Here is a 26,342-nt window from a genome sequence, read left to right as displayed (position 1 = left end):
TTTGGCAATTTGGAGGTTAAAATCCCCTCCAAACACTAGCGATTTTGCGGTGGGATGTTGACGTTTGATGACGAATAGAAAACAAGCCATTGAAGAACATTCAGAACGATTGTTTTGCAATTTCTCATCGTAATAGGCTGTTTTTCATCACGCCAATCTGTCATGAAACGGCCTACTTTCCTGCACTGAAGTATGCAGTGCGGGAATAGTCATTACGCAACTGAAACCAGTGCTGTAATGATTCATTACGCAACGCTTTCTCATTACGCAACTGTTTTGAGTTGCGTAATGAATCATTACAGCACAACAATTTTTCAGAAATTGTAAAATAATGGTGAATGCATTCCGATATGTATCAATATCAAGTGGTCTTCTACGAAATTACAAAAAATGTTGTACGTAACTCGTTGCAGAACTCGATTTTTCAGAATCATCATTCTGCAACTTGTTCCGTAAACTACTATTTCCACCCTTTACACTAAGTTATAGCCTTGTAAATCGTTTTCTAATGGGAAAATATAATATTTCTCTCCACAGATTCAAAATAAAAAAAACTCAAAAAACTAAACTCTTATTTGCCTAACGGTTGCGGTACCGATATTTTTCATTAGGAATGACTTTAGGTATCTGACAAATACCTGACCAAACTGTTGGCTGATGATCCGGAAGATTTGCGCCTTGAGGCAGCAGCAGCCACGCAAGAAAATTTTCATTTTGCGCGGCTTTTGCTGCCTCAAATGGAAAATCTTCCAGATCATTTGATCTCGTTGACATGAAACAGATAGAGATCTGGCATCTGTTCTGTTTGAGCAGCACACTCCTTGCGATTTTGCAAAGATTTTTACATGAGTTGTTACCAGGAAGAAGAATTTGAAGAAATCCATTTAGGGATTTTTCCAGGAAACCCAACCCAGGTTTCCTCCTGGGGTTATGTAAAAAATCCCCCCGGGATTTTTTGAGTGAACCTATGACGAACTCTTCCAGGACTTCCTTAGGAAATTAGACAAAGGGTTCCTGGTGAAGTTCCTCCAGACATTTCTCTAGGAATTTTGATAACATTCCGTGCAGGAATGAATCTTGCAATTCTTCCAAACATTTCTCGAGTAATTTTTCTACAGAAAAGCCCCCATGGATCCTTCAAAAGTTCATTCATGGTTTCATACATACAGTCAGTGACAAAAGTTAGTAACCAAATGCTGTTTTTCCATTCAAAATGCCCAAGTTTGGGGATCTGTATCTCAGCTTCTGGTAGTCTGAATTTGCTGAAATTTAGATGAAGAACTACAAATACCCTGAAGTTTGGTGTATACTGAGCTCGAGCTCACTAAATTTCAGTATTTTTCCTAGGAGTTTCAGAGGGTTGGTCAAAGAGAAAAGTAAGTAATCGAGAGACTTTTTGGTTAAACAAAACAAAACTTCAGGTTATTTGTAGTTCGTCATCCAAATTTTAGTCAATTTGGCCTACCAGAAGCTGAGATACAGATCCCCAAATTTGGGCATTTTACATGGAAAAAAACTTTTGGTTACTAACTTTTGCACCGACTGTAGTTCCTCCGATCATCATTTATGTCATGGCTCATATTTCAAAAATCACTCGGTTTCTTAAAAAAGTTTGAATTGTTGAAAAAAAGGATCCGGAAATCGATGTAAAAATCAATGGATGGATTCCTGGTGCTTGGGATATTCTTGAGAAACTTCCGAAATATATTTGGATAGTGTCCTTAAGAAATTCTCGATGTAATCTCTGGAGCGGTTTTAAAAACAATGATGATTATCTTTAGGAAAATTCCAAGTTGGATTCTTGAAGGAACTTGAACAAAAATCTTGGAGGAATTCCTTAGGAACAAACACTAAATGAACTTTTGAAGAAATCTTTGGAGTAATACCCATAAGCTTAATGTGCACTAAAAATCTAGAGGGGTCTTGCATCAATCGATCAAGAAATTCCCTTATGCGAGGAGCACACTTAGCATGAGAGTTTAAATTTTAAGTAGCCAAAACGAATGCGGGATCAAACGTCATCACCCTACCGTAAAATCGCTGTGTTTGGAAATGATGTTTTCATCCAAAATAGTTCTAATACCCTCAATTATATGAATGATGGAGGCGTTTCTGTCGTCGTAAGTTTCTCATTAAACAGTCTAGTTGCTGTCTGTATCTTTTGGCGTTCTGGAGAAAGGGTGGAGAATGTAATCGTATAGAAAAAAATATTGAATTTTTGGATGATTTATCTGAAGTCATGACCCTTTAAATAGAGTGTAATCGTAGATTTTTTTCGCTTGTGTTAAACTTGAGTGTGTGTGTGTGTGTTTCCACAAATAAATATTGAATACTTCAGTGGTTAATTAATATCCCATTAATAAACATTAGCACCTCGTGGAACTTGAATAAATTCAGACCTTGAGTAATCTTGAGATATTTTACATCGTCATATTGAAAAACCTATTCCATCATCTCTGTGGAATGAATCTAGGTATTCCGCCTAATTCTTCCTGGTGTTTTTCTGAGAAATTAGTATAGGAAATCTCCCCAAAGAGTTTTACCGAATAATAGCCAGTGATTCCGTTCGAACAGCTACAAGGGTTCCTCCAAAAATTCATCGAAGTCCATTCAGATCTTCCTTCTTAAATTATTTCAAAAACTACTCACTAACTCCTATTAAGGATTGTAAAGAAATTACTTTAAAGAATAACTTTAGAATTCCTATCTAGAATATAAAACTCAATATATTTTTCCATAAATTCCATTAACAATTTCTAAAGGAATCTGTCCAGAAATTAAATTGTAAATTAGTTCAGAGAAACCACTGAAAAACCCCCCAAACTTTTCCAGTGATTCTTCAAAACAATTTGGTAAGCATTCCTTTTCAAATTTTCCTAGAAACTTAACAAGTAAGTACACCAGACACAAGCTTCCTAAGCCTTTTCAGCAAAAATTTTCCAAAAATAAGAATTCGTGAAGGATTATTTTCTAGGAGTGGAGCTAGCCTGAGATGGAAAACTACTTTAATAGGGCTGGTATTTATCTTTTCGACATTTTTTTGGGCAAAGTTCAATAAATTACTCCAGGTATTTAATTTTCTCGTAGGAACTCCACTAAAGATTTCTTACGAAACTCTTTTAAAGCTCTAGCAAATACTATGAATCTTAAAATTCGCTCGAAAATTCTTCCAGTGTTAACTAAAAATTTCTTCTACAATTTTTCCATAATTCTTCTTCTTCTTGGCATTACGTCCTCACTGGGACAGATCCTGCTTCTCAGTTTAGTGTTCCATGAGCACTTCCACAGTTCCACAGTCATTTTCGAAATCGTGTATCGTGTGGTAGGTACGATAATACTCTATGCTCAGGGAAGTCAAGGAAATTTCAATAACGAAAAGATCCTGGATCGCCCGGGAATTGAACCCATACATCTTCAGCGTGACTTTGCTTTGTAGCCGCGGACTCTGACCACTCGACTAAGAAAGGCCCCAGAATGACCATCTGGAATTCTATTATGGATTCGTACAGGATTGTTATTGGAAAATATTCACAGGAAATTCCCGCGACAAATAGACGTCCATGTCGAATTTCGAATCAGTATAAGAAATTAACCGGGCGTTTGAAATGTTTCACTTGTATCGCTATGTTTCCATTATTTGCAAAAATAATCTCTTTTTTGTATCTTATCTGTAACTCTAACGTAGGAATTATTATTAGATTTAGATTTTCGGGCTTAACCGATTCCGTTATCTGCTGCAATCGCCATCACCGCAGCTCCTAATTCCGCACTATCACCATGTGACGGTATTTATCTAGCTTCATCAAATGTGTATATTCACTCGCGTAAGCACCGACTTAAGTAAGCCTCGCGTGTTATTTTACTTTTCGCCATCGCCAACCACCCACTCGTCTTCGCCGGTTGGATCTTTCTCAAGTGGACTCTGTTGCGCTTTCCGCAGTGTTCTTTCTTTCTGTCTTTTTGAAGTGCAACTTTAAAACCATTATAGAGCAATAGGCGAAGACGGAAAGAACCCACCTCCCGATGGACTTTGAGGTGAGAAATTCGAACAGAATCGAGCCCGCTGGCCACAGTACGCTAAAAATCTGTAAGTGAGAATCTAGGAGGGAAGTGAAAAGCAATCCAGCATAAACAAGACAGCAGTGATACAGAAAAAAATATTTGGGTTTTACTGTTCATTAGAAAACACACATCTACGGCAGCAGCAGCATCGAAGGCGACGAGAGACGATCACGTCAAGAACAATTAAGTCGACTGGCTGTGTCCGACTTTTTTTTCTCGGGGTTTCCTCCCATTTTGGGCGTCGTTACATGACCATCATTACACTCACGGGGTCGTCGATACATATCCCGACCAGTGGATTACAGATGAACTGTAATTTGAGGTTTGGCTTCGATGCACCTTTACCTTAAGTTTTTAATTAAAGCAATTGTAATACAGCCTGCGTTATTATAACAGATTTTTTAATAATTCCCTCAACCATCTCAAAGTGCTTTTAACAGAAATGAAACAAAATTTTAATATATGTAACAAACTTTGATATAATTAATTGTGACATAACTTTGTTGTAATCTACTGGTCGGGTATTTCTACCCCAATCGTGCATCAGAGTGCCAGAAGAGTTCAAATTGTGTCAACTATATTTTGCACCATCTACAGTGAAGGAAACCTAGATTCGGGTGAAACCTGAAGGAATTCGTGAGTGAATTCTCTACCGTAAGAAGTTTATAGTGAAATTCCGTAAATTTGAACAAAACGTGACGACAGAACAAAACGTGGCCACAGCGGGGTTCAACGCGGCCAAAAGGGGGGACGGTGGTACGACCATCAGCAGGAGCAGCACCATGAAGGAACAAGCCTCGACAGAGGTGGATAAGGCCAGTAAGGCCAACCGCCCGAGCCAGCTGTTGACCAACGACGAGAACGAGCAGCTTTTCGATCTGCTGGGGAAACGGTGTCAGGTGAGTGAATGATCGTTGGAGAAAAAAACATGCATTGGTTTTATGGTTTCTCTTGATGTTCGAAGTGAGCGAGTTATGATCATTGATTGACGGTGGAATTCTGGAACAGTGTGTGTATGTGAGGTGGTTGTAATGATATGATACATCATTTTATGACGAACGGATTTCTGCCAAATGACTCATAGCTGATTGATAACGATGGCGGAAGTTAGTAAGACATCATTATTCCCTTATTGTGTTTCTATACTTGAACTCTCCTCGAGCTCTTAATAATCTGTCTTGTCTTTAAGAGTTCTCAATTTGAGGTGTTCTGCAATTCAAACAATAATACCCTTAATTTAAAGTTTGTTGCAGAACAATGGTAATTTCAGTTTTCACCATTTCTGATTAAAATTTCCTCACAAAGTCGGAAGCAACAGTTTGATATGGATTGATAAGATTTTGTCCGTGAACCCCCGTTTTAATCGGGTGTACCTTATCGGTTTCGAAGATAAGACTCGAGCTGTAAATAGGTGCAATTCGTTTTGCAAAATAAGCTTGCTTTACTCTTCGTTTCTCGATAAACATGTCATTAAGCTCATCACTCGTTCAAAACTTCATGTTCCTAAGAGTATTTCAAAACGTCTGGTCGAATTCCAAAAGAAATCTTAATAAAAATTCTTATCTTCTGGGTCATCTTTTTGATTCCTGTTAGGTCTCTTTTTGAGACATGAGGTCTATGGAACTTAACACACTCAGTCGCTACCAGCTCTGCAGGTTTTTCTCCCAGGAATTTCTTGTGGAATAAGTCCCAAATTTCTCACAGGAACTTTTCTAAGGATTTGTGCATGAATTAAACTTGTTTTAATTAGGTACTATCATTTCAATCAACATAACATTCATTTCTTATATCTAGGTGTTCTGTGTTAGGCAACACTATCATCCTAATTTGGTAGAAATGAATTAAGCTCTTGTTAACAATTTGGTAACAGCATATTACATTTGAGATGGATCGCAGTAGGCAGCGCTCGCGAATGGAAGTGTTGAAAATGTATCTGTCACGTTTTTATCGTCTCCGCGAAACATTAGATTCGGCTGGTGCAGTTCTTTGAAGTGTCTATAGCGGAAAAAAACGGTTCATTCGGTGGTAGGTCATTTGGCATAAAGTCGTTTGGCATAAAGCCGTTTGGCATAAAGTAGTTTGGCATAATGGTCATTTGGCATGAAGTCGTTTGGCATAACGGTTGTTTGGCATAATAGTCGTTTGGCATAATGAGTCTGAAATCAAGAATATCTTAAGATGTTCGTTTTTACGTTTCTATTGAATATATCTGATGACATCAGGCTTGTTTTGGAGTAATTGACATAAAATGACACTTTGTTCAATAATCATTCTTCTTTCTGGCGTTACGTCCCCACTGGGACAGAGCCTGCTTCTCAGCTTAATGTTCTTGTGAGCACTTCCACAGTTTTTAACTGAGAGCTTACTATGCCAATGACCATTTTTGCATGCGTATATCGTGTGGCAGGTACGATGATACTTTATGCCCTGGGAAGTCGAGAAAATTTCCAACCCGAAAAGATCCTCGACCGGTGGGATTCGAACCCACGACCCTCAGCTTGGTCTAGCTGAATAGCTGCGCGTTTACCGCTACGGCTATCTGGGCCCCAATAATCATATGCACTTGAATAAACTAAAGCAGATTAGGAAATTTATTGCCAATAGTATTTTATTATTTATCTAGAAATCACCCTGCTTTCAAACATTAATTCTTCTTTTGACTTTCGCTATTAGAATAAGTTTATGCACTGAAGATTTTTATATATTTAGCACAATTTTACCCTTCTTTCAGCCGTTATATTTTTTTCTAAATATGATATAATCATAATTATAGGTATAGAAACTGTTGAATTCAAAATTTAAATAATTTCCACCTTCTTTTATACATAGGTTGTTCCTTGGAGCTATATTCCTAACTGACAAAAGAGCGGCATTCAATAACATTGATCTGCTCAAGTTATCAGCGAAAAGAGGCATCGATTACTGCAGTTACTTCGATGGGTTGTCCTACTTTTCATCGAATGTCGGTTCCCAGAATGTCGTTTACCCGAACGCCAGTTCCTCGAATGCCAGTCCCCCGAATATCCCATTTCCTCAATTAGCCCATTTCATCGAAAAGTTTTTAGCGCTCATAACTGTCGTAACTTTATACATGTCAGGGTGGTGAACGAACTGGCCATCTAATATGCACCCTTATTTATATAATTGGCGGTTCTTTCGAGTTTTACCGTCCTTAGCTTTTTTGCCAAAATGTGTATAGCCGAGAACGACAGAAGAACTCCTTCTTTTGATGGCTTATCGTTCACTATCCAGCCACTGAAGATTATTATAGCACCTATTTAAACTGCACCACTTTTCGGGGAAACCGGTCATTCGAGGACTGGCATTCGGGGAACCGTCATTTGGAGAAACGACATTCGGGGAAAAGTATCACAATCACTCCGATGATTCTGAACGCAATTGTTAATGTATTTTCCGCAATAGTTTTTCGCGTCCAACCTTTTATTGGTTCCATAATAAATTTTGCCTGCTTTTAAAAATAGGCTGTTCTTTATATCTAAACTGTTTTAAATTTTAATATTTAGTAAAGCTAAATGTCAACCATTTTTATATTTTGCTGTTTTATCAATTCTTACAAGACGTGCTGTTATAATGATAATTACTTTATAACCTGCCAATATTCAACTTTTTTTCTGTAGACGCGTGATCTCCTTTTGAGATATGCTGGCAAAAATATTATATCAATCACAAATTTTCCCTTCTTTCGATAATAGACGGTGTTTTTGATCTACAATTAAGTATTTTTGATGAATCGTTGAAAAGTTTTGCCACAAATATTTTCTTTTAAAAATGTGTTGTTCCTTTGAGTTATGCTGTGAGAAGATTTTTTGCGTTAGAGCCTTTAACATTGTAAACGAAAAATAATCTGCTCTCGTATATAGGCTGTTTTTGAATAATGATGCAGTAATAGATTTTAAGATTAGACCTTTTAATATTTTGCATATAAATTTCCCTTTCTTTATCAAGTGATTTTCGTCAAGTGTTACGTCCAAACTGGGACAGAGCTTGATCTGCAGCGAAATATTCTATAAGCATTCCCTTTATTAATAATTGCGAACTTTCTTTGGCAATTTACTATTCTCAAATATTTATATCACAACAAGCTCAAAGATACTCTATGTTCTAGGATGTAGAAAAAAAAATATTCCAAAAAGATCTTCCACCAGACCCGCCACGAGTTTTATTTAGTAGTGCTCTCGAATGTCACAACAATTTTTGACATTGATAGCATGGAACATTTCTGAACAAACACCACGCTTGTTTAGAACCTACCAAAAATTATTGCGATCCCGGTGTTGTTCTCGGTAAAAGCTTCAAAAATGCCGATATTCATTCTAAGTCAATCATTATGCCAATCGGCCATTATGCCAAACGCCCATTATGCCAAACGACCATTATGCCAAACGACTTTATGCCAAACGGGGTACAATCGGTTCATTCTGCATGCGTTCTGCTGGGCAGTGTACCTTTTTTATTGTTTACGAAAATTTGAGTTTTTCTCACACAGTCGTTTAATATTGTTAACAATGTTAAAGAGTTGTGTTTGATCCTTCGACTTTGACGCTTGCTCTTGCGTGGGCCGGCGATGAGGGCAGGATCAAACATGTCGCGCATCGGTCGAGTAAAGTGAAAAAGTGCCGCGTTCGATAAGTTCTTTTTGATCTTTCGACGTTGACACTTGCTCCTGGGCAGTGCGTCAAGAAAACCCGAGCAGTCGTCAGTTGTTTGCCCTCTCGGGTCGTGCGCCTATTTTCTCTATGTATTTTTATATATCCGAGCAAACGAGTGAAGCTGAAAGTGGATTGTTGCTGCTCAAGGATGACGGATCAATTGGTGAGCTCGTTTCATGCTACTATTTCAAATCTATAAAATATGTATGATTGCACCTTTAATCGTTACAACGGTGAGACGTAAATATGATTTTTCAACAAACTATGAAAGGTTCGTCACTGTGAGTGTCGACATAAACTCTGATTCATAAATTATTTACGTTCAATTTTTTTTTTCTCAAAACACCTTTTTCCTTTTACTTTTATTTTTGTAATTAAAAAAAAAATTGAATGGTTCGACACTACGAGTGTAGACTTGCGAAAGGTTCACTTTATTTAACAAACTTTGAATGGTTCGTCACCTCAAGTGTCGGCATAATTTTTCTCTACATAGATATTGTTCATACCAAATGAAAATATTATATTGACATATAAGCATGTATATATCTCACAAATCATTATTTATCATGGTCTTATCGCTTATCAATGTGAATCCTGTGACCCAACGATCATCCCCATTAACAAAAATCCTTCCCAGTAACCTTTGTGGAGATGCAGAGGCAAACACGGTCTCCTAATAGCAAAGGTTACACACTAACATTCCTTCCCCCAATCCCACCTGACTGCAAGGACGTGGCCGGCGCCGTTATTGACCATGTATAAATAGAGGCACTGAATTATGCACACTGAAGAAGTTTATGGCCAATCCCAGCCGATCTTCTAGTTGATTCTTTGTGCATTTTCACTGACTTCGGTCAACCCCGGAATAGCAACCATTGATATGTGTAGTCAGTCTAAGCTAAGCTAAGCTAAGCACAATCGTTTAATATTGTTAAAGGATTCTGCAAATCAGTTCAATTATCAATAATCAGCTGAAATCATGTGGATTCGAAGGGTCAAACTGCAGCGGCCTATGCTGAACCAAAGGGCAACACTGCTGGGGCCTAATTGGTTTGAAGAATCGTAAGCTACTTTGAAAATTTGAGTAAAATTTATCACATCTAAGGGGCTTAGTGAATTCAAGAAACAAAATAAACATATTTCGTACAAATGGTATACTCCAAAATTTTTTCGTGATTTGATTGGTCCGATAACACCCTGCAACTTTCTCAGTATTAAACATGATAAAAAAGTACGTTTTGAATCACCAAACTTCGACTGCCTCTTAAAGATCAATGTTCTCCCACATCGTTGAGCATTACCAACGCAAATGCCTTATATTGTTATCGGTGATGCAAAAAAAATTCATTCAACGAAACGAATTTTAAACTATCGCACGCACTTCACATCATCGTCTCCCGATTCGCAACAGATTTGAAGTCATGCCAATTTACGCTGCCAAAAACCTTATGGACTGGAGGATTCACCAGTAGTAGACAGAAGTTAGTGTGTCGAAAAGAGCGAGAGCGAACGAAACCGAAAGTGATTACCTACACAGAAAACCTATTTGAGAAAACCTGTCTAGGAGCTGATGCATTCACCATTATTGCCCGGGAACGATTGAATTAATTTTCAACGGAAAAACTTGTTTACTTTGAGGCAAGCGAAGTAAGTGCGTGTCCATGCCCAAGCCAATAAGGACTGTTCCAAAATGTAGTAAGCAACATTTTTAGTTACCTACTTTTTTTGTTGTGATTCTAAGTGCTATGTGATCCTATAATATACAATAAGCCATTTCACGAGACGTTTTGAAACAGCTGATCGTCGCAAGGGTGTCAATTGACAGGAGACCTGGGATTTTGTTTTGAAAATATTTAGCGTGATTTTTTACGTGAAGACATAAACTCACCAAACGGGAACAAGAAGAAACTGACAAAATAGAGAACCAAGAATATTAGTTTACACTTGGTTATTATATAGGCTGTCTGTTGATTACCCATAAATAGCATGGCACTTTTGTGATCAGAAGTATTTTATAAATTCTCGATTACTTTTTCAAATCGACGTATGATGTGTGGCGGATCATGATTGTAACAGAGAGCGATAAGTGAAGGATACTTCCAATTTTATCAGAATTCAACCCCTGATCGTGAATGTTGCTAATTTCTTTTCGATACAGTCCTCACCCCTTCGTTGATCTGACTTTGGGCTTGGTTAGGTGCTCTTTCTGGGTATGAATACGCTGTGTAAACGCAGCAGTTTAGATGAATGGCAGCCAAGTCATCTTCGACTTGCGGATGAACAGACACAGTGCACACGCGCCTTTCTTAGGCGAGTGAAATGACCACATCAAGCAGCAAGTTGATTAGGAATGTATGGTTTTTGCTTCAGCCACTGCTAAACAGAGCAACTTTCTTGCAATTTGATGCTTCCTGAAAGCGGGGCCCTCATATGGACATGGAGTTAACTTCCCGTTTACATGGGTATTACAAAATGGAGAAAAATTCAAGTTAAGGCCGCACGGGATGTCATCATAATCACCCTATCCATTTGAAGAAGCAAATCACAAGAGCCACTTCATATATTGATGCGAAAAATGTATCACTATGATTCTATATATGTAGTGCACAACCCAATAAATTTTCAGCTTCATCGGTTCATTAAAACTCGAGATTTGCTACCACGAAGTTTTGATGATAATTGTTAGAGTGAGACAAAAGATAGGGAAATTAACACGGTCTCCCGTGTCACCTTAATTGAGATGTTGTATCTCTTTATTTTACAATATAGAGTCTCTGATACATTCCTATCAACACAATTTCAATGAATGTAGACTCAAGTTTTGCTTTGTTATAGTTTATGTGTTAAATTTATATATGATTACTGATTATACCACAAACTGTTGAATATCTAGCAGATGTCATAGTCTCAACAAAATGAAAATTATTTCGATACGATTCCTGAAGCAACAGTTAGAACTAGAATCGTTGAAAATTCAAATGATTTACGAATGTTCCAAATTCTTTTATATTGCTCATTAAAGAGTTCCCAATATTTAGAACAAGGTTTGCTGAAACGCTTAGCTACATTCAATACTACATATTCGATTTAAATTGATCATTTTACTTGGGGTGATTTAACGCTGGAACATGTGAATTACCGTTTAAAATAATATATCAAATGAAATGGACACACTATGTCCAAACCAGCGGATTATGAAAATTGAATGTACCTTTTTTCCAAGTTCTGTATTTTTCTTTTTTAGTATTTGGGTTATATTTTCATAACCGAAAGGTTTTAAAATATTCACAGCCCATGAAAATCACGTTTTCCTAAGCATTTCAGGATTTAAAACAAATTGCTAATTGTTTCACTTTCTCGACATGAAAACTTTGAGATTAATCAGCGGATTTTATAAAACTGTCAGTATTATTTGTGCTAAAATGTTCTATGCGACAAAATAAAGCTAATGAAACTAATTAAAAAGACTAGTTTTTGAAAAATTAACAAAAGCTGTGAAGTTAGGCTCAGGATAAGTTGATTGATTTAATTTTTGTCCGTCATGATACCCGATTTTTCCAAATGGTTATTTTTCTTTATAATTTATTAAGTCTCTGAAAAGATCGCAGTAGGCAGCGCGTGCGAACGGATGTGTTGAAAATTGTTCTGTCTCGTTTTTATCGTCTCCGCAAATTTTTAGATTCGGCTGGTGCAGTTTTTGGGAAAAGTGTCTATAAATAATACATGATGGATTTTCATATAAAAGTGATATTTTTCAATAATAGTTCAATACCAATGTAGAAAAATACGAATATTATGTCAGTACACATTAGCAAACATTCGCAGAATAGATACAAGAAACTTTAGAAATATAAGCAATGTAAATTTTCAATTTCCTGAGTTAAGTTTTCTAAATAGTACTAAACGAGAAGAAACTACACGCAAACAAATTTTGTTGATAATCTACCGAATCCATGGTAGAATTAAGAACTGCACCAACGATTTTCAACCGACTACAAAAATCTGTTAAGTTTAAGTAGATGAAAAAAACGAATTTAGTACTATACCATTTAATTCCATTAAAGTTTGTATCCTTTGACAGATACGCGTATTTCGACCTAAACTTTAAGGCCGTCTTCAGTGTCGTGTACTAGACTCGACGGAAGAGGATATTTGAGACTGTAGCTAATTGAAATTGGTGAGAACGTTCCTTGTAATTTTAGTTTTCCTTTATATTGTTATGATAGGTTGCTGTAAAATAGCAGGGAGATCAGAATTACTTTCCTTATCGTTTCATTGAGCTAGTAAGGGCGCTTAAGCCTAGGCTCTAGAGCCAGGATATACGGGAGAAATACGTGTACCGGACACAGGACTCAAGAAGGAACCACAAACAACAATGGAGTGCGCATTACTTTCTTAGCAACACCAAGCCCAACGGCTTTGACTATCCCTCTATATGAAACGGTTTGTACGGTTGTCCCAGTTTCGCCCTTCTCAATATTTCCAAATTTTCCGTCTATCATGTTATTCATTCGTGAATAATCCAATCGCTGTTTATTTTTGAAAACCTTAAGGTGAAGATGAATCGAAGCCAAACCTCAAATTTTCAAGAGCACAAATCTGGAGAACCGAAAACCCGTTTGAGCTGAAAACTTAATCGATTGGTCACCACCAGCGAGTGACCAATCGATTGAGTTTTCAGCTTAATCGGATATATGGTTCTCCAGATCCGTGCTCTTGAAAATTTGAGATTTGGCTTCGATTCATCTTCACCTTAAAACCCCAAGTCTGCACCGTGGGCCTGCCCATTTTAATCAGGGCAGACAATCGTCACCTTCAAATGGAAAAAGTCGGCGACGAAACTAAAAGAAGCATCGTCATCGTCACTCAAGTAGCGTCGGATGACGATTTGCCGCAGAGATCCGGCGCAGAGGCTCGGCGTCATGACGAACAAATACGATTCCTTCGTTACGGGCGAATCTTCGTTCGGGAGCACTGAGCCGACTAAAAATATGAATCGTATCTTCGACAGATTGAGAGCATTTTTTGTAAAAATAAAACAAAAAGAAAATAACAAAACACGACTGGAATCGAACAAACGATCTCCAAATCGTCAACACCACGCGCTTACCAACCAAGCTAATTTAGAATCATGAGGGAAGCGGGTTCATTTGCCAATACAAGCAATTATGTGATGGCATTCGTTGGTTGGTGCGAAGCAAGCGAATATACAGTAAACGCCTTCTTCTTGTGAGTAAGGGTAGCAAGCGGGATGAAGAAAAATTTGCTCGTTGACGATTTTGGATTGAAGTTAGTCGTGCATTCTTTCGTCGATGAAGAGACGACGACCTGCCAGAGTTATTATACTGGATGACGATGTCTTTTTTTATTTCGTCATCGCACTGTGACGAATCTGACGATTGCCTGCCCTGATTTTAATTATTTTTTTAGTAGGTGTTACATCAATTAATTTGATAAAACCTCGTTAACGATGTTACGCCAATTTACTCGGTCCATGGCTGTGTCTCTCCAACTTCGATTTTGGCCCACGTTCTCCAGATCTTATTGCACCTGATCAAGCCACCTCACATGCTGTGCTCTCCGCCTTCTTGTGCTAACCGGATTCGACGCGAACACCATCTTTGTAGGGTTGTTGTCCGGTAGCCTTGCAACATGCCCTGCCCAGCGCACCCTTCCGGCTTTCGCAACCTTCAGGTTACTGGGTTCGCCGTAGAGCCTAGCGAGCTCGTGGTTAATTCTCCGCCGCCACACACCGTTCTTCTGCACTCCGCCAAAGATCGTCCTATGCACCCTTCGTTCGAACACTCCAAGTGCTTGCAGGTCCTCTTCCAGCATGGTCCATGCTTCATGTCCATTAGACTGATGCAAATTTTGGAGTTTTTGCTCCCCTATGCTTAAACGATGTCAATTATGATGAAAATGATCCTCCCAAAATTTGAAGTGATTCGGAAGAAATTTGGTTGTGCACACGCTATTTGAAGTTTATATGGAAATTACTATGGAAAAGGCAAACCTTTGGTGTTCAGTCCTTTAACTGCTCGACATAATAATCTATGGAAAAGTAAACACACTCATCTCCTGTGAAAACTTCCCAGCTACAACTTTGCCGAAGACCACTTTTCGATGGGACTTAAGGATAATTTGTTATTTTTGATAACAAAGTGTAAATTATGTTGAGATGATCATTCACTTACTTTCAGAGCAACACTGCTTTTTTGCTGTAGAACATAGTAGCCTGGATTACTTTGATATATTCTTCCCGCCAGGAGCCACACTGTTGCCTGCCGAACAGTTGGTGAAGCATGCTACATGTAAACCAACTTTATGTTGATGAATAACAATTAATCCTGAGGTCCTATCAAAAAGTGGTCTTCGGCAAAGTTGTAGCTGGGAGAATTTCACATTAGAAGAATTTGTTCACTTTTCCATAAAATATTATGATGAAGAGATAGAGGGCTGAACACAAAAGATTGGCGTTTTCCATAGTAATCTCCATATAAACTTCAAATGGCGTGTGCACAGTCAAATTTCTTCCGAATCATTTCAAACTTTGGGAGGATGCTAATTACCATAAATAAAATCGTTTAAGCATAGGGGAGCAAACATTTCAAAATTTGCATCACTCTAATGTCCATAGAGGACCACCGGTCTTATTAGCGTTTTGTACATGGTACATTTGGTGCCCATTTTAATGTTTGCATCAAATCTCTGATATGCTGCAAATATAAATGCTGACAAGAAAATACAGGAAGAAATTTCTATGTTTCCAGGATGCTTTTCAATATTGTCTGTGCAAGCGCATGGAATAGAATAGACTTCTATTATTCATTAATTCTTTGGAAAAATTATAATTTTATGATGAAAGGTGATGTCAAATACATTGAGTGGAACGAAATTTAATGACCTGTGAGTGTTTGAAAAAAGGCGGAGTTTGACTGTTACAACTTTTGAACGAATCTTATCAAAGGAACAAAGGAACGAATGGCCTAATCGCTAAGAGTGTCGTGTACTCGAAAAGTTTAGGAAACTTCTCCTCTTGCAAAAAAAAATCTCTTGGAGCAATTCCAGAGAGATACCTGGAAGTATTAGGGTAAAAGTAAAAGCACTGGTTTTGGCCAGCATAAAAGAAAATATTTCTAAAAACATATGAGATCCCAAAATTTACTGCAAATACGGCAAATGAAAGTTTTCTACCCATGCTATGTATCGTTGTAAGAACTTTTGGAGGAATCTCTGTATGTATTTAACACTAAGCAATTCTGAGAAATGATAGTAATGATTAATTGAACACATACTTAAGAAAGATGCAGAGAACTCTACGACTTCTCATATGTGTTACGGGATATTGTGGAATGTTAAGGTGAAACAGTTTGGAATCAACTTCTAAGATTGCACTAAAACTTCAAAGGCACAAATCTCGCGAAAAAAGCATCCCATAACAGTGCACTTTTTATTTTGGCTTTGTGCACTAGCAGAAAGCTTAAAATAAGAAGCTCAGGAACATTTGCCAACTATTCCTCCAGTTTTGTGCCTTTAAAAACATGAGTAGGTGGAGAAGTCGGCCATTGTGCCGGCCATGTTTGCATTCCGAGATGTTTCACCTTAATGGGATGGGAAAGGCCATAGGATACGTTTGGCAGACGTTATGGCACCTATGAATAATATTTTGGCATTGGTGACATATTGGAACAAACTCAGAATCTCTGGATATGAATCTACGACAAAAGGTCGAAAGACAAACGGTCGAAAGGACAGAAGGTCGAAAGACAAAAGATGGAAAGGACAAAAGGTCGAAGAACAAAACAGAAAGGACAAAAGGTCGAAAGACAAACGGTCGAAAGGACAGAAGGTCGAAAGACAAAAGATGGAAAGGACAAAAGGTCGAAGAACAAAACAGAAAGGACAAAAGGTCGAAAATCTGTCTTCAAAGAAGGAAAAATTTCCCACCAAGCAACTAACTCACGACCTTTTGTCTTTCGACCTTTTGTTCTTTCGACCTTTCGTCCATAAACCCTGGATATATTTTTAACCCTGGATATTATCTTAAATTATTAATGGATTTCACTAAACAATATCGAAAACAGGACAGGAATATTTTCTATAGCAAGAAATTTTGTGGGAAATTGCAGAAGAACAAGAAAAAACTCCAGAAGAATTCCACGAAAATAACCTGTAGCAATGCCAAGCCTTTTTGGCTACCGAAAACCCTAGAGAAGTTCTGTAGGTTTCCTAGGAGGAATCCTCCGTGAAATCCTGATCAGGACAAGGTCTTTTGCATATGACCTATCCTAATGTTGATATCGTAGGGCTATCTGAATGTTAAAGAGCATGCAGAGTCATTTGAGTTTGATATTAAAACTTATACTACCAAAAATCAGCAGCTCCATTAAATTTGAAAAATGATTTCATATTAAAAATCCAATTTCTGAATTACTCAAGCAAGTGTGTAATGGTTGTACATAAAAGCGTTGATGATCAAAAAGCTAATAAGCAATTTTACCGTTACCGATCAAATTACTGCTAAATAATGAATCATGTCTTAATTCGAGCGGAATCAATTTTCTTCATTTATAAAGGAAAGTACCTCTTACGAATGGATGGCAGAGCAATTAACCTCCCCCATGATGATTCGTATACTGAACTGAACTGAGATGGAAAAAGGCCTGTACTGAATCGACTGACTGTAGCAAATCCGACAGAAGAAACTACTTTTCCGCGCTTTTAAGCTCACCGATGAGACACAAGTTGTCGATTCCAAGCGAAGCGCCATGGTTTGATGGCGCAGAGCAGGGCAGGTGGAAGGTGGGAGGTACCTGTGGTGTGATAAGAAGTCATAATTTTTCCTCTCAATTTTCGCATCATCGTCATCTTGGCCCGGCCTGGCTTACTCGTTACGGATCGGTCGCACTATGGGTTAGAAATCAGAATTTTGCGACAAAAGTTCAAACGAACTTTTTTGAGAATTTGAGAATTTTGAAGTTCATGTGTGATTTTATACCAACGCCTTTGATAGATTTATTACAAAATTTCAATGCAATTCATAGAGTTCAACTTTGTTTTAACGAAAAAAAAATTCTTTTTCATGTGTTATGAAATGGAAAGAATGATTGTTCATGGTACATTTTTGGAAAACGAGCTTAGTATATTTTGCATTTCCCATTTGAACTTTATCATTAATTTTTTATTAACCTGAATTTAAACAATAAGTTAAGTTCTGATTTATAGCCCATAGTGCCGTCGGTTGGACAAACAATGGAACCTCACCGCGCGCTGCCACCTATTTATTATGCAAAAATGAGAAGTTATTTCTGACTGAATTTCTCGCGGCCTCGGTCGGTTGATCTACATTCAAAGAGGTACAACACAAGACGACAACGTGTTTGCCCCTCTTTTTTCTTGAGCAGAGCATCATGAGATTGTTGTTGAGCTTGTGCACACAATTGGTGAAGATGAAGCCAATTTGGGTACTTGATGATACAGTAGATCAAAATTGATTACACAGCGTGCCACGTTTCGGATTGCAAGAGAGAGAGAGAGAGAGATGGACTTTTCGGTTTACGGTTTGTGCACGAACCAGTGTGAAAAAGCGATCGATTGCTGATGAATGCAATGATGGGGTGGTTCGGTAGGGTAATGTACGTTTGGACACACCAATATCGTTTCTTGTCAGTTGTCAGGTTGATGACATGGCAATCTTCTACCAGAAATGCCAAACAGCGTTGGTAAATGATACGTGATTGAGGCCTAGCGGCATTCGGATAGATCTTGGTGCGATACTTGAAGCACTAATTTTTAATGAATTCCAAAAACCACTTGAAATTTAAAGAAAAAAGGTACAACGGCATTTAGAATCAAAAGAGTCGTAACAGTAAACGCGGAGCTATTCAAACCATGCTGATTAGACCTATTCATATTTTCAAAAATGTCCCCAGTCAACCAATACTTTGATTTTTCACGTCTAAATGAATTTCTGGTCAAAATTTCAGTCAATTTAGAGTAAATTTAGGTGCGCTTCAAATCAATTATGTGTTTTGGGCTATTTTGAGGAAATTTATCGGAAATACCTCTGCATAGTAGTTTATCCAATTCTACTAACTTTTGTCGAACACGATTTTATGATTGGAGCAAGTTTTAACATAGTTTGGTGGAGGTTCGAGGTTCTTAAAAATCTCTTTTTTCGGGGAGTGTTTTCACTGAAAAGCATGCCTGCATGAAAATTTCAGATTTTTAATTTCCAGGCATGATGACTATGCATATCTAAAAGTCAATCCCGTTCAATGTTACCATTTATCTAACGAAAATAAATGGTAAAAAATAGGTAATTATGAAGCACATTTGTAAATCCACTGTGGGTGAGCCAAGAGTACCGCCGTGAGCTTCAAAGAATACAAAAAATGAACACGTTGCCACTGCCTTTTCTCAGTCGATGATGATGATTGTTTTCAAATCGTTCTAAATGGTCAGTGAAATGCGATCAAAACAATCATCACTCGGAAAGAAAAAGCAATGCTAACTTGTTCAATTCAACCGTTTTCGGTAAATGTGTCATGCATGATTTAACGATCAACGCTCTGTCATCGTAATCATCGTCATCATCGAAACTTCAAAAGCAGTTTTTCTGTTCATAAATAAAATTTATTCGATAAAAATGTGTTCACTGTGTTTCGGTTGGAGAATGGAATACAGTGAAAACATTTTCCTATATTTTTTTTGATTTTGAACGAAAAAACTGCTCTTAAAAATTCAGAAATCAATGACGAATCCTGCCCCCTTAACTATCATCAGGTTGCGGTGCGGTGTTCGATCTTTGGGCATTTATTGTAATTTATTGCCTTAAGCAACATGTAAACTGTTGATGGTCAATGAATTTATAAATTTATTATGTTTGATTCCCGTTGACTAGGGTCTGAAAAAATAATGTCAATGTGTGTTTTATGTACCATATATATTGAGAAAACTGTTAGCTCTGGGTACTGTGTAGAACATATCTGGATAACTTAAAATTTAACCTTATTAACGTGTTCGACAAACTTTTACAGAACAGAATAAGCTTTCAAATAGTGGTAATAGCAGGTGATTTTGATTTTCTACAAGCTAGTTATGATTTTTCGGACCTTGGAATAAGCCCAAAAACACATTTTTAACTTGAAGCATACTGAAATCTTTATCAAATGAGCTGAAAATTTGACCAGACATTGTTCTTGGCATGAGGATTCCGAATACTGCTTGACCGGTAGATTTACAGACATTTTTAATTATTTGAACAGGTCTAAAGCTGATGGTCGTGGGTTCGAAACCTGCACGGTGCCCCGACAGACCGTTATTATGTAAAAAAAAATGTCCATCAAATCTGAGCACAGGGCTCGATTCCTGAGATCATTCTGCACCTCTGGGCCAATTTAGAAAAAAATCCCTAGGAGGAATCTCGAGAAATCGTGATTTGAAGTTTTTACTTAAAAATTCAATATAATCCATATTAAAATTTTGCAATAGCACTGAAAAAAACTACAAAAACGCTCAAAAAGTTGGCCAAACTGTTCTCACCAAGTAACAATTGTTACCGTAGTTAAAATTAGAAATATTTACAACGTGCTTAACTTAATCCACTCCTTAAGGTGAATATGAATGATAAAATAAGTTAAATCAAAGCCAAACTTCAAATTTTCAAGAGCACAAATCTGGAGAACCGAACCGAATGAACCGAACACCCGTTTGAGCTGAAGATTTAATCAATTGGTCACCACCAGCTAGAGACCAGTCGATTAGGTTTTCAGCTTAAACGGATGTTTGGTTTTCAGATTCGTGATCTTAAAAAAAATGATGCTTGGCTTCAATTTTTTTTCATAGTTCATGGTTCAAATTTCATTGATTGTTGTTTTCCATGTTAAACCGATTGAAAAGTAGACCAAATAAATCAATAATTAACAATGTTGTTATTTAAAAAAAAGGATCTGAGAATAAATGTAGCACAATAATAGTTAGCAGAGTATTTTATAGTCAAATAGAGCTAGTATTACCGGTTCTTTCAAATTTTGAATGATTTGGTTACTCTGGTACGCTCAAGTGAATAACAGAATGATCATACGCCGATGTCATCCACGGGGTCGCTGAGCTTCACCTGATTCTCAAATAAATGTGCTAAGGGAGCCAAGAATAAGCGTTTTATACATGACAAATTAACAGTGAAGTTTCTTTTAGGCATGCTTGCATTCATCGTTGCTCTCTTTGCATTATTATTGAAAACTGATTTGGTTTTCGAAACACTTCTCAGTGTTGTACAATAAAGGATCGCGAGGTGTTTTGGCAAAGTTGTTAATGAAATAATGGATCTATGAAGTCCGATAAGCCTTTATCAAGCAACAATGTAGAAATGTCATTTTACGTAATCCGTAAAAGAAGATATTCGCAGCCAGAACACGTGTTTTTACTACAAGGGAAACATTATTATCATACGTCCAGTGTTATATGGCTCTTCAACAAATTCATCCACATCTCAATCAAGCACTACTTCGGCACCAACACATCTGAACCTGCTTCTTTCTCTACATGCAACCATATACGTTTGAGTAGAGTAAATGGTATTACAAGCTTATCCTAGTTGTCCATCTTTGAAATAGTGTAACCCTTCTTTACTGAACTGCGATCGATTCCAATAAAGTCCTGGTCTGCAAATCAAGGAGTAAATGCGACAAAACGCAATATTGAACAGTAAATTCAGAAACTCATCTCTTCTTATTCCAAGTAATTCTACAACAAAAAAAATTAGCTCCTCGTCTATAATTCTTACACCTGATTGTATTTGTCAGCTTAATCAGCTTCAAGTCTTATTTTTAAGTGTTTGATATTACCTGCAGCAGCTAATTTTAATTACTGAGTCGAACGCGACTTGTCAATAAACAGATTGACGATGAATCCCGAAAAAAATAAAACGAAGTGAAGGGTTGCAGGTATATAGAGTGAAAGTCCTAGAGAATTTGATACTTAAATAGTACTTATTGGGAATTTGTTTGAAGTTGTTAATCGTCAACCACTAGCTACATATGGTCGGTGTTCAGACAGATCTGACTAGATGACATTTTGGCCTTGCAAAGATAAGTCAAGGACTCCATCAATTGCAATATTTCCAATTCTATTTTGAAACATATGTTTCTTCAAATAAATAAGTTCCCTTCTAACAGCAAATAATGCACATATTTTATTATACTTATACCGAATGCTTGGGGTACGTTTTCCTGAAACCATTAAAAAACACTTGGTCCAGTCTATCTGAACACCGACCATATGAAAATCATGTTTCTCGTGTGTGTGTCCTGTTGTGGCTGAGAATGTTGAACAAAACATTTTTTATGTTAAGTGCTGAGGGCAATACTCGGTGGAAAACTTGACGTAAACATCAAGAGAAGAACCAGATGTACAAAAAGCAATTTTTATTAAGCAAAATAAATACGGCAGACTTTCGCGGGCTGGTTACTTAGTATGAAAGTCGTAAAATAAGCTGTTAATTAATAATATTCTGCATTGAATGCTTCACGCTTATCGAACGAGACATCAATCAAATATTGACATTTCTTTCTTATTCTATTTAACTAAGCTTACTGGTTTAAGCCTTGTAAAAATATACTTAAGCCACTCTGGTAAGTTAAGCCAGTTGTAAATATTTCTAATTGTAACAACTATAACAATTGTATACTAGTTGCGAACAGTTTGGCCAACTTTTTCAGCGTTTTTGTAGGGTTTTCAGTGATTTTGCAACATTTTAATATAGATTATATTGAATTTTTAAGTAAAAAAAACTTCAAATCAAGATTTCTTGAGATTCCTCCTAAGTATTTTTTTGAAAATTGGCCCAGAGGTGCAGAATGAGCCTTGTGCTCAGATTTGATGGACATTTTTTTACATAATAACGGTCTGTCGGGGCACCGTGTGATGGGCTTCGTAAGACAGAGAGAATACGACGACGATGTTGCGGAAGGGAACGCTTCCGTAGAAAAGCTTACATCCCACTGTTTTATTTTGTCGATTTAGCGATATGGTTTGTTCGGAGAAGTTTCTTGTTCTTCTGATTTTTTGATGCGAAATTTTTTGTGATCAATCCACCTAGCAGTGAGATAGAAACACTATTTTTTCAAAACATTTAGATAGACATATGGTGTCTTCGGCAATTGGCATGGTGCAATTGGTAATTTGAAACAGCTTAGTCGAAGACACGTTTTTTTCATCTCTTATGCTTTTTGAGATATATGCCGTTGTATGTGAATGACCCCTAAGAATAATATTTTTTATCATAACTTTTTCCAAGATTTTAAACATTTTTTGTATTTTCTACAAAGTTGTTTTTCATGAAAACCCCCGTGTTTAAGCTGAACATATCTTTTGAAGTAAAAAAGTTATAGATAAAATACTCTTTTCTAAAGGGGTAGTATAGGCCACTATAAACTGCCTTCGGCGCAAAATGGCACGGACAACTCTTACAAATCATGAAAGTACCATATCTTCCCTTTCCGCAGCCGATAAAAACTTTTGTCTTTAACCGTCTTTTCATGGGTTTTTACTGTCAAACAAATAAGCATTATTAAAACGCATTTGACCGATAATCCCTTTACTTTAAGAGATAGAGAGGTGCAATGTTCAGCAAAAACACGCGTTTTAAGATATCTAACAACTTTGTAGAAGATATAAAAATTGAAAAATCTTGTGAAAGAGTTACAAATTTTTTAACAAAATGTATACAAAATTATACGAAAAAACTCGCTTAAAATCATTTTTGTTCATAACTTTTTACTAAGATTTTTTTTTACATTTTTCATGACTTCTTTTCGTATCAAAAGATGCACTTTAATATACCGTCGATGGGGGTGACAATGGGTCTGGGGGGTGAGATTGGGTCAAAACGGAAAAATATGATTTATGACATATTTCAGCTAATAACGGTGATATTACTAAAATTAATAATTCATATGTTAGGGAACATATTATTACACATAATTCATCACAATATACATTTTTAGAAATAGTAGTTTTTGTTAATAAATAATAAACTTGTATGTTGAAATTAGATAAAATTTACAACATTAAATTTCTCCTGTGCAAAGTATCACGCATGTACTTTAACCTCTACCGTTATATTAGTAGAAGGTTTAAAGTCTTTTCATTACACTTCACACGTATTTTCCGGAATGTATTTGATTTTTCAACAAAATTTTTATTATTTTCGGTACGGTGTCTAAAACATCAAAAATGGGGGTGAGATTGGGTCAAGCAAGAACGACAGTAAATGAAATTGCAAGTCCACTTTTTTGACATTTTACGGTGCCGGTAGTTCTCTTTTTCATTAAGATGTGTTTATTCTTTCTAAATACAGCATCTCTGAAACATCAAACTAGTTTACTTGAGGATTCCGTACATTAAATAACAATGCAACGCATTTTGACAACTTCTCAATCCAGCAACTGTGTTTCGTGCGCAGCAACATCGTAAAATTTTATCAAATGGATTATTTTTTTTTTTATTTAATTATTTATCAGTGTTTTCATATTATAGAAACATCTCCTGGAAGTGCAAATGAGTTGGAACACTGAAATATCGTGATTATGACATCAACATCTGCCTGAAATGTATTGATCGTGGAATGTCGCTCCGAAATTTAACTATTTGCGAAGAATTGAAATAATCACTGTTTCAGTACACCTTTGGGGAAACAGAATAGGCTTCATGGCAATGGGGATGAGACTTTGAAGACAATTCGAGGGAAAAAAATAGAAAATGAGTGTAAACTTGACGATGAATGTTGTGTTTACATATTTTTTCTCATAGCTCTTCAATTTTTTGGTATAATCGTTCTTTTAAGTGGGTTTATCATACTTGTGAAACATCTTAGATATCTTTTCATCTTGTTTGCATCGTATTTTATCAATATTCTTCAGCTGTGAATGGTTTTACAACCATATTATCAAAAACAAGTTATTTCAATTACAGTGACCCAATGTCATCCCCTCTATGGGGTGAGATTGGGTCATTTTTCATTCACTTGTGGTGCCGTTGTGAACAAATATTTTTCTTTAATGTTTTGAACAGTTGTTAATGTACCATCAAAGTACATACACACCAAATTTGAAGTATATTGGAGTAAAATTGCGATAGTTATTCAATAAATAATTCGTACACATCCATTTTTGACCCATTGTCACCCCCAACGACGGTACCTACAAACATCTCCAAACAAACTATATCACTAAAATCAACGGTTTGGGCGCTATTCAAAAAGCGCATGAAATCGACGAAATTCAACACAGTGCATCCGTAGGATTCATTCAGAAGTGCACGGAAACACGTAAAATAAAATTAATTGAATATAGGGCTGGTTCCGGTCCAATATGGAACGCCTCAAGGGGACACGAATACCTAGAGCAAACAATAGTCAATGGGGTAAAAGTAGTGCGGTCGTGCTGTGCGTACACGAACTCTCTCTGCTCTTGGAAGTTTCTAAAACTACCTAAAGCAATAAAACAGTACTTCTCAGTGCTAAAAACGGTACATTTCAGTAATATTTTTTCTTCTATTGATCTCTTTTCGATCCATGTTTGGACCCGTGCCTTCGATTTTTCGTTGGACCCGTTAGCTTCTTGGACAACATTTTGGGAAAAAAACCTCTCGAAGGTCACGTCTTCTTCCGTTAATTCACTAAACATGGTTGCAACTACAAACAAAAGGAAGTGTGAATCTCTGTACTCACAACTTCCTTCCAAAAAGTGAGATTTAAACCTATCACTAAACGTGACAAAAATTGAGAAAAGGACGTTTCTCCGGAATGCGCGCTTTCTTCCAGGGGTAAAATGGTTAATGTTGATAATTGCATTGAAATGAGCAATCAGTTCGATGCTCTAGACAAATTTTCCGAACACGAAATCGAAGCAGTCTCTAGCCCAGGCTCTTTGATTCAAGTGAGAAAGCAAAGAGTGCCGCCTATCGTTATCAGTTGTTCCGAATTTGGAGGAATTAGGCAGGAGATCTTCAACTCCATTAGGGGAATCAAGGTTTCCTTCCAAATCGCAAAGAAAGGAGACTGTCGCGCTTAGCCGGAAACTCTTAAAGATCGCAAACTTCTTCTCAGACATCTTGAAGAGAAGAAGCACAATTTTTTTACTTATGACTACAAAACTGAACGTTTGTTCAAAGTCGTCTTGAAAGGTCTCTCAAGGTACTATAAGTCACATGAAGAGATCAAAAAAGGAATAAATGATTTACTTGGATTATTCCAAAATCCATGTAATTACAGTCAACTCTCCCTTACTCGATATTCCGTATCTCGATATCGAGTTAGAGAACCATAGTAAAAGTTTGTTTTCATGGCTAACTCAATGGTCCCTTGGATCGCAGTTGCACTGGTTTTGTGTTCTGGACCTCGATACCTCCCTAACTCGATGGTACCTCCAATATCGAGTTAGGGAGAGTTGACTGTATTATGAAAAAGAGAACCCAATCTGGCATTGTTCGGAAAACGCTTTCCCATGAATAATATTTAGTTCACTTTAGCAAAAGTGATCTAAATAATATTATATCTTTAGAAAAAGCAAGACTTATGTTCAATGTCCGTGTGACATGGGAACCGTT

The 26,342-nt window shown here is 36.9% G+C and overlaps 1 protein-coding gene across 2 annotated transcripts in view; it reads left to right on the top strand.

The window, feature by feature from the left end:
• LOC5578888 (neural Wiskott-Aldrich syndrome protein) overlaps positions 1-26,342 on the top strand; it is a 94,304-nt gene that overhangs the window by 9,326 nt on the left and 58,636 nt on the right. The window contains exons 1-2 of one of the 2 annotated variants that reach the window (XM_021839644.1): positions 3,819-4,035; positions 4,660-4,961. In XM_021839644.1, the coding sequence (XP_021695336.1) occupies positions 4,845-4,961 (117 nt within the window). In that variant the 5' untranslated portion in view covers positions 3,819-4,035; positions 4,660-4,844. Of the gene's footprint in view, positions 1-3,818; positions 4,036-4,659; positions 4,962-26,342 lie in introns of those variants that run through there. The other variant, XM_021839641.1, reaches the window with a different exon arrangement.

The sequence above is a fragment of the Aedes aegypti genome, chromosome 1 (assembly GCF_002204515.2).
Source record: "Aedes aegypti strain LVP_AGWG chromosome 1, AaegL5.0 Primary Assembly, whole genome shotgun sequence".
In the NCBI taxonomy this organism is placed as follows: Eukaryota; Metazoa; Arthropoda; class Insecta; order Diptera; family Culicidae; genus Aedes; species Aedes aegypti.
Note: the sequence above shows the minus strand (reverse complement) of the source record. Positions and strands in the feature narration are given on the sequence as shown.